General features: G+C 47.2%; 1 protein-coding gene across 1 annotated transcript; it reads left to right on the forward strand.

Moving 5' to 3' along the window:
* The first annotated feature begins 1,905 nt into the window (after nucleotides 1-1,905).
* On the forward strand, nucleotides 1,906-5,285 carry LOC124149907 (galactose-3-O-sulfotransferase 4-like). The gene is made up of 2 exons (XM_046521749.2): nucleotides 1,906-1,993; nucleotides 3,834-5,285. Exons 1-2 carry the CDS (start codon nucleotides 1,962-1,964, stop codon nucleotides 4,990-4,992), a joined length of 1,191 nt encoding a protein of 396 aa, XP_046377705.2. The 5' UTR covers nucleotides 1,906-1,961; the 3' UTR covers nucleotides 4,993-5,285.
* The last annotated feature ends 3,160 nt before the right edge of the window (nucleotides 5,286-8,445 follow it).

Genomic DNA, 8,445 nt, shown 5'->3' on the forward strand with positions numbered 1-8,445 from the left:
GAGTGGGGTCGGGACACCTGGTGCCTCTGGAGAAGAGTGGGGTCGGGACACCAGGTGTCACTGGAGAAGAGTGGGGTCGGGACACCCGGTGCCTCTGGAGAAGAGTGGGGTCGGGACACCTTAAAATTTGTGTCACTGGAGAAGAGTTGGGTCGGGACACCTTGTGTCACTGGAGAAGAGTGGGGTCGGGACACCTGGTGCCTCTGGAGAAGAGTGGGGTCGGGACACCTTGTGTCACTGGAGAAGAGTTGGGTCGGGACACCAGGTGTCTCTGGAGAAGAGTTGGGTCGGGACACCTTGTGTCACTGGAGAAGAGTGGGGTCGGGACACCTGGTGCCTCTGGAGAAGAGTGGGGTCGGGACACCTTGTGTCACTGGAGAAGAGTTGGGTCGGGACACCAGGTGTCTCTGGAGAAGAGTGGGGTCGGGACACCTTAAAATTTGTGTCACTGGAGAAGAGTTGGGTCGGGACACCTTGTGTCACTGGAGAAGAGTGGGGTCGGGACACCTGGTGCCTCTGGAGAAGAGTGGGGTCGGGACACCTTGTGTCACTGGAGAAGAGTTGGGTCGGGACACCAGGTGTCTCTGGAGAAGAAATGGGTCGGGACACCTTGTGTCACTGGAGAAGAGTGGGGTCGGGACACCTGGTGCCTCTGGAGAAGAGTGGGGTCGGGACACCTTGTGTCACTGGAGAAGAGTTGGGTCGGGACACCAGGTGTCTCTGGAGAAGAGTGGGGTCGGGACACCCGGTGTCACTGGGGAAGAATGGGTCGGGACACCTGGTGTCTCTGGGGGAGAGTGGGGTCGGGACACCTGATGTCTCTAGAGAAGAGTGGGGTCGGGACACCTGATGTCTCTAGAGAAGAGTGGGGTCGGGACACCTTGTGTCACTGGAGAAGAGTTGGGTCGGGACACCAGGTGTCTCTGGGGGAGAGTGGGGTCGGGACACCCGGTGTCACTGGGGAAGAATGGGTCGGGACACCTTGTGTCACTGGAGAAGAGTGGGGTCGGGACACCTTGTGTCACTGGAGAAGAGTGGGGTCGGGACACCAGGTGTCTCTGGAGAAGAGTGGGGTCGGGACACCTTGTGTCACTGGAGAAGAGTTGGGTCGGGACACCCGGTGTCACTGGGGAAGAATGGGTCGGGACACCTGGTGTCTCTGGGGGAGAGTGGGGTCGGGACACCTGATGTCTCTAGAGAAGAGTGGGGTCGGGACACCAGGTGTCACTGGAGAAGAGTGGGGTCGGTACACCAGGTGTCACTGTTTTAGAGCAAGTTCGTGGCGCTACGGTTTTATCATAAAGCGGCGTGAAGCTGTATTATAACGTTGAAGATTACATGTAAAAGGGCACACAGTTTATGTCAAGTGGTCAGGTGGTCAGGCTCGCTTACTTGGTACTGATCATCGTAACCCAATTGCGTGCTCATGTTATCAATCACTGGATTGCCCGGTCCAGACTGATTACATACTGTCGTCACATAGCTGGAATATTGCTGAGTGCGGCGTTAAACAACAAACAAACAAACAAACAAACCTCAAGCTGACACACAATAATACAACAATACTGATATCTCATGGTGCTGTGTCGACGACATGAGGAATGTAACGGTCACTATCCCATTCTGTGTTGAGAGAGATGTATGTCGAGTGTTGGTCAGTGAGCCTATGCCATCATCACCCCCCGTCCAGGCCTCACTCTCTGTCAACTACCCACAACACACGTTCTGGTCAGCTGCCTCCCACTTAGCAGGACGGTGACGCTGCGACGTCGGTAACAAACTCTCACGACAAGCGTGCAGCCCTCACCTCCTCAACTACGGGCGTGTCCACTGTTTGTTGTTCCAGATGCATCTTGGCCGGGGCAGTCACTGTGTGGACATAACGGACGAAGGCGATTGGGAAGATTGGTCACAGCTCCTCGGACTGGCCACTGATAAGGCGTCGCATAAGGTGTTTGGCGATGAAGTTCAAACACAGGAACTGCTTTCTGTGGTAAGTCCTGCACATCGGATGTGTGCATCTTCGAAGGGTGTACCGATGGTTGGGATTGGCTTTCTACTCCGATTTGATTTGATTGTTTGTTTGTTTGTTTGTTTGTTTGTTTGTTTGTTTGATGTTTAACGCCTCACTCAGCAATATTCCACCTATATGACGGCGGTCTGTAATTAGTCGAGTCTGGACCAGACAATCCAGTGATTGACATCATGATCATCGATCCACGCAACTGGGATACGATGACATGCATCAACCAAGCCAGCGCGCCTGACCACCCGATCGCCTTTTACAGCAAACGTGGATAATTGAAGACCTATTCTAATCCGGATCTTCACGTGTATACGCCGATATGAACAAAGTTTATGTTATGATATGGTTCGAACCGATCCAGAATCATTATTGGGACGAATGTGTAATTCGAACACAAAAACAGCGTATCCTGGCAGGTAAGGGAGGCAAGTCTTAGAAATCTTAGATCACTGGGTCCTAAAGTAAGTTAGCGAGTTTTAGTTAAAGCTGTTTGAACAGAATGTCAATTATATCACGGCGTAACGCCGGCCTTGAACGTTTTCCACTTTGCAGTCTCATGAAAATCAGATCTTCTGTGCGTGAAGATCTGGCGGTTCCTCCACAGGTCACATGAACTTCAATCTCATTAAAATCAGATCTTAGTTTTCGCTACCGCTAACCAAAGATCTGAGGACATCCCATTACGGGTCACGTCAGAACGACCTTTCGCGAACATTGACCGACCAATGAAATGAGTGACAAGAAATCGACATTTGCCAATCAGAAGGCAGCTATCTCGAGCTTTACGACACTAGTTTCAAACTGGCGCTTCGAAACATATTTTGACGTATTCTCGATTAAAAAAATTAAAACTGACCAAAACAACATTCTGGAATGGCTTATAGATGGCCTAGATTGTATGGATATGATTAAAAGCCCGTAACTGTCGTTCGGAATACCCTCTGTTACATATTTCGAGGTTGCATGATTAGAAAACACATTCCGACTGTCACTTTCAGGATCTAGTAAGCGACGCTCTGATTGGTTGGATGAAAGGTCGTTCTGATGTGACCCGTAATGGGATGTCCTCAGATCTTTGTTTAGCGGTAGCGAGAACTAAGATCTGATTTTAATGAGATTGCGTGAACTTTACTCGCCCAATCAAAATGAAAGATGCCCGGGTTCTTGAGCCAATCAAATGTCGGCTCTCTAAAATGAATAGGCTTTATTTCTTCACCACTTCGACTCGCAGATTTCTACTATAGCACATAAACCCGCTACAGGACACACGCCATCTTCTCGAGGCAAGAGAGTTAACTGACTTTAAAAGTGGAAAGTGGACTTTTAGAGTCAGTTAACTCTCTTGCCTCGGAAAGATGGACACACACATGCCCCCATACACGATGTATACAACTATCCACAATATTATAGCGCGGCTTTATTTCTTTACATTCGGAATTCGCCAATTATATTTCTTTTCGAGATACAGAATTCAGGTATGTTTGTCAGAAAGCTTCTCTCACTCGTACTGAGAATTTAGAAGCGTCACCGCAGAAACATTTGATTCTGGGTTCGAATCCCGGTTCGTCCCGGTGATGTTTCTAGGTTTGTCAGCATCACTTCGGGCTTTCCTCCCACATAAACTGATACGCTGTGATATAACTGGAATACTGCTAAAAGCGGCGTTTCACTCACTCACTTGTAATATTAACGTAACACACACTACATAAAACTGATCCAAGTACACGGTTTGTAAACGGCCAGTGGGAGAAAACAAACAAACAAACAAACAAACGCTCCCTGCTACGTTTACTGTTGTTGTTTACAGGTTCTCGGGGCTGATCTGCAGTTTCGGGGGCCTTCTGCTTCTGGTTGGTCGGAACTACACCGCAAGTGTTCCTGTTCTTGAGACTTACGACTTCGTCAACGGCGACCCGGTCCGAGTCGAGTTCAAACCCAGGTGGTCGGACAAATGCCACCCTGTCACTAAACTAGCCTTTCTGAAGGTCCACAAAGCTGGAAGCTCTACAGTCGCCAACATCATACAGCGATTCGGCTTCACCAGGAATCTCAACTTTGTGGTGCCAAGAAAACCGTTACACACATCCGCATACAACTATATTGGCCAATGGGGTGACACCGTGTCTAGAGACAGAATACTTCCCCCGCCCCCCGGGGAGAGCTATGACATTCTGTGGAACCACGTGACCTATAACCATGATGCATTTCGTGAGATCATGCCAAAGGACACGCGCTACATCTCAATACTCAGGGAGCCTTTTGATCAGTTCGTGTCGGCGTATGAATACTACGTGTTGGTTGACAAGCGGAGAAACGAGTCCCTTCACCAACATAGGAATCCCATAGCGGATTATCTGGACAACGAGGGACAACGGTCAGTCAGGTCCAGGATGGACCGTGTCCGCAATTCCCAGTCCTGCGACATGGGTTTCACGCTCCCCGCGCTGTCCAACAGGACGGAGGCCATGGCGTACATCAGTCACCTCGATGGGGACTTCGACTTGGTCATGCTCATGGAATACTTCGACGAATCGTTGGTACTTCTAAAACGCATTTTCTGCTGGAGTCTCAAGGACATATTATATTTCCATCACAACAAGAACAACAGACGCCAGCAGTGGATGTTCTCGCGGGACCATTACGGTAAACACCGAAACATATCCAGGGCTGACTATGATCTGTACAATCACTTCAGGAAAGTCTTCTGGAAAAAGGTTTGGAGTCAAAGGTCAGATTTCTTTGAAGAAGTGCGGTATTTTAAACAGCTGTTGCACCAGCTGCGAGACTACTGCATTGTGGGTCGGACGTTGGAAGTCCCTCAAAGTGTGTGGGGGGACGGGTTTGTCGTCGATCAGAGAGACTGTTTCTATATAGAAATGTCGGAACTTGCTTTCTTCGACAGAATTTTGAATACCACATATACCAAAATATCTTCCAATGGAAACTCCTTTCACAAACCGCACTGAGCGGTAGCAATATCGGTTGTTCGTGAAACGTGAGTGAGTTGGGTTTAACGCCACTTGGAGCAGTATTCCAGTTGTATCACGGCGTGTCAGCTTAATGTGGGAGGACAGCCCGAAGTCAATCAGGTGGTATAGGCGTTAGTTGTACACTGGGGAGACCCACGGCCCGGGGGTCGTGCGGACAAACATGAATTGAAGAGGGAAACTAGAAGTGAGTGGGTGTATTGTACACTGTACGTGGCGTACTGTGTGTGAGGGAAGAGGGAAGATGTCTTTTGCATGGAGGGGGTACTCTATAATATTGTATATATCATATCATGAATAAAAAACAAAGTAAATACGAACTCACAAATATTGTATCTGTATGTAGTGGCGGATACATTCTGTGAAGGTGTGATCAGAGGCCATATAATAGATGGTCTCTGGTGTGATTCTTTGAGAGCTACGATCGTTTCAGCGGTAATAATTTTTGGGACAAGGCTCAGCTGGACACACGTGACCGATGAATCACCTACAGCTGGATACACGTGACCGATGAATCATCTATAGCTGGACACACGTGATCGATGACATATCTGCAGCTGAAAGTGGGTCATGATTTTCCAAGGCCACGTTTTTGTTACACTGAAACCTCGTTAATGTTTACGTTACGTCGCCCGGATTAACACATTTCCAGATTAACGCGTACAGTACAATGTAGAGGATCCCGTGACCGCCTGGTGTGCCAGGATTCGGGACAAACGGGGTTCACTGTATAAGATACAGACTCAAAGATATAAGTTAAGACATGTAAACATTTGTCACTGTGGATATCCTGGTAATGAATACACAGCATTCTGCAGAATTCTGCATTAAGCGGAACTATTATTCTGCTACTTTATCCAGCCTGGAATATTATGAAAAAGAGTACTTCGGACCGGATTTATGGCCATTCAAGACAATAGACGTTTCTAACGTAATCGTAGGGACAAAGCCCCAACCACCAGCAGCAGCTTCTCGTGATCTGCAACCAACTGAACCGTGTGCACCAGACAGATGATAAAATGTCATCACTGTGAGGTATCAGTAACCGAACTGTCAAGTTTCAACGCTTCACTTGTTGTCTAATGACTTGCACATGAAACCACCACATTCAGCTTGGAGCTCTAAGTCAGAATCTGAATCAGTTGGTTGCTTCAATTCATCAGGTTTCAAATCACAATAATATACCTCAGATTCAAACAGCTACACTCGGTCCACTCAATCCATACATGAAGTATCACATGACAAACAACCTAGCGACATTATAAACTATTCACACACAAACGTTTTGACGACGTATAACGAGAATCTCCTTCAAATCAGGCAACAGTGGAACAGGTGTGATAGGTCATGGGTAGGGTGAGGTTGTCTCTAGCACAGGTGGGTAGAACAACTGCACTCCTAGACTGGAGTAGTCGCGATTTTTTTTCATATCATATAAATAATGTATCATGTAATATTAAACAAACAAACAAAAGGCAACAAAAATAAATAAATAGAAAACATTGTTCAAGAATGATATCAAATCTAATAACGTTTCGAATATCTGTGTTTCCGGGGGTTTTCATGCATTCGGAACACACCAAGGAAGAGAAAAGAATATACCTCTGATTTTTCTAAATTATGTTTGAAAACATTATGCAGGTAATAGAGACTGCTTGTGGTCTACTGCACAATGACGTGCAATAACAACGTACACTCAGGGAGCAATCTGAGAACCCGGATGTAAGCATCAGGCGACTCAGATTGCGGCACATAATACCCTCACGCCGGACAAATGACGTAGGACACTCGCTCACACGACACCGCCAATATTCTACAGACTGTCATGCCAGAGCATTGTGTCTATCTCACATTCAATACAGCCATGGTCGCATTCATACTAAGTATCCCCCCTTCCAACACACCACAACACACGCACGCACACACACACACGCACGCACACACACGCACACCTCCCAGAATACAAGACGGTCGGCCCCGCTCGCCAGTGAGGTAGGCATAGCGCCGCCAGATCAACAGTTAACGTACTTGATTGAACTGACGTTAATTTAATCGACAGTATGCTTGTCTCCCAGTTGATTTAGCTGACCAGTCGTGGCAGTACGAGTCGTTCACACCAGCCGGGTTAAAGTTTCATGAATTGGTATAATCTCGAAGATCGCGCATGCCAAGGCAAACCCAGGGAGAAAACTAGATTTACCGTAGTAGGGGAGAAAACGAATAAGCACCATCGTCAGCAACTGCAACTACTTCACGGCGGCATGGAAGTGATGCATGAGGCAGTGACTCGTCTATCTCAGGCGACAAGAAGATGATATGGAAAGGCGGTGATGTTGTTGTTTGTTCGTTGTATAACAGCAATGGCGGCGGTCTGTAAATATTCGAGTCTGGACCAGACAATCCAGTGATTCACATCATGAGCATCGATCCACGCAATTGGGATACGATGACATGCATCAAGCAAGTCATCAAGCCTGACCACCAGATCCCGTTAGTCGCCTTTTACGGCAAGCATGGGTTGCTGAGGACCTTTTCTACCCCGGAACTTCACGGGTCCGCGATAGGTATGAGTGCGTAAAAGTGGGGCTGGGTTAACGCTTGTTTTAGTATCATCATGAACGTGGGAGGACGTGACAGTGACGTAGGTCACGGACGCTAACAAGCACGCGTATATGATGCCGATATTCCCAGGGTCATAATCAGATCGAACTGCGGCACCGAGATATGACACTTGGCCGTAGATAGTGAAACGAAGGTGTTGATCACGACTCCATTCCTGTGGAGAAGGGACATGTCATAACTGCATGGTCACCAGATCGAGCCTGAATGTGGTATTACAGTAAAGTACGGTTATAACGAACTCAAAGGGACAACTAATTTTAGTTCGTTATAACCGTAGTTCGTTATAAGCATATATACAGCATAACTACAGCAAATAGTCGGGACAAAAAAAATAAGTTCGTTATATCCGTCAGTTCGTTATAAGCGTGTTCGTTATAACCGTAGTTTACTGTATATTGAAACCGTGCACCGTGCCATGTGACAATGAAACAACCCCTGTCACCGTGAATTGCTCACCGTGGCCTTTTGGTTTAAAAAAACCCACGATGATTGGAGAGCCCAGGGATCCATTTTCGAGACAAGAAGTCTGCCATGCGTTCTTTTGCTTAACTGTGAGTTTCAGATAAAAAACTGAGCCACAATGATATGTAGCTCGCCTGAATTTTGAAGACATAATGACGGTCAGGCTGTAATTATGTGGGCAATCTTTAGAGACACAATGGCTGGGATACAAATATGCCACAACATTATATGGAATTCCGCATACCCCATACGTGCATACCAGATTTCACAATTATACATGCAGAAATGCCAAGGTAACGGGCAAACAGTTGAAGCTCCATAAACCATATAGTTTCAGAGGACATTTTG

This window comes from Haliotis rufescens, unplaced genomic scaffold, assembly GCF_023055435.1.
Source record: "Haliotis rufescens isolate VD_foot unplaced genomic scaffold, xgHalRufe1.0.p SCAF_4, whole genome shotgun sequence".
Taxonomy (NCBI): Eukaryota; Metazoa; Mollusca; class Gastropoda; order Lepetellida; family Haliotidae; genus Haliotis; species Haliotis rufescens.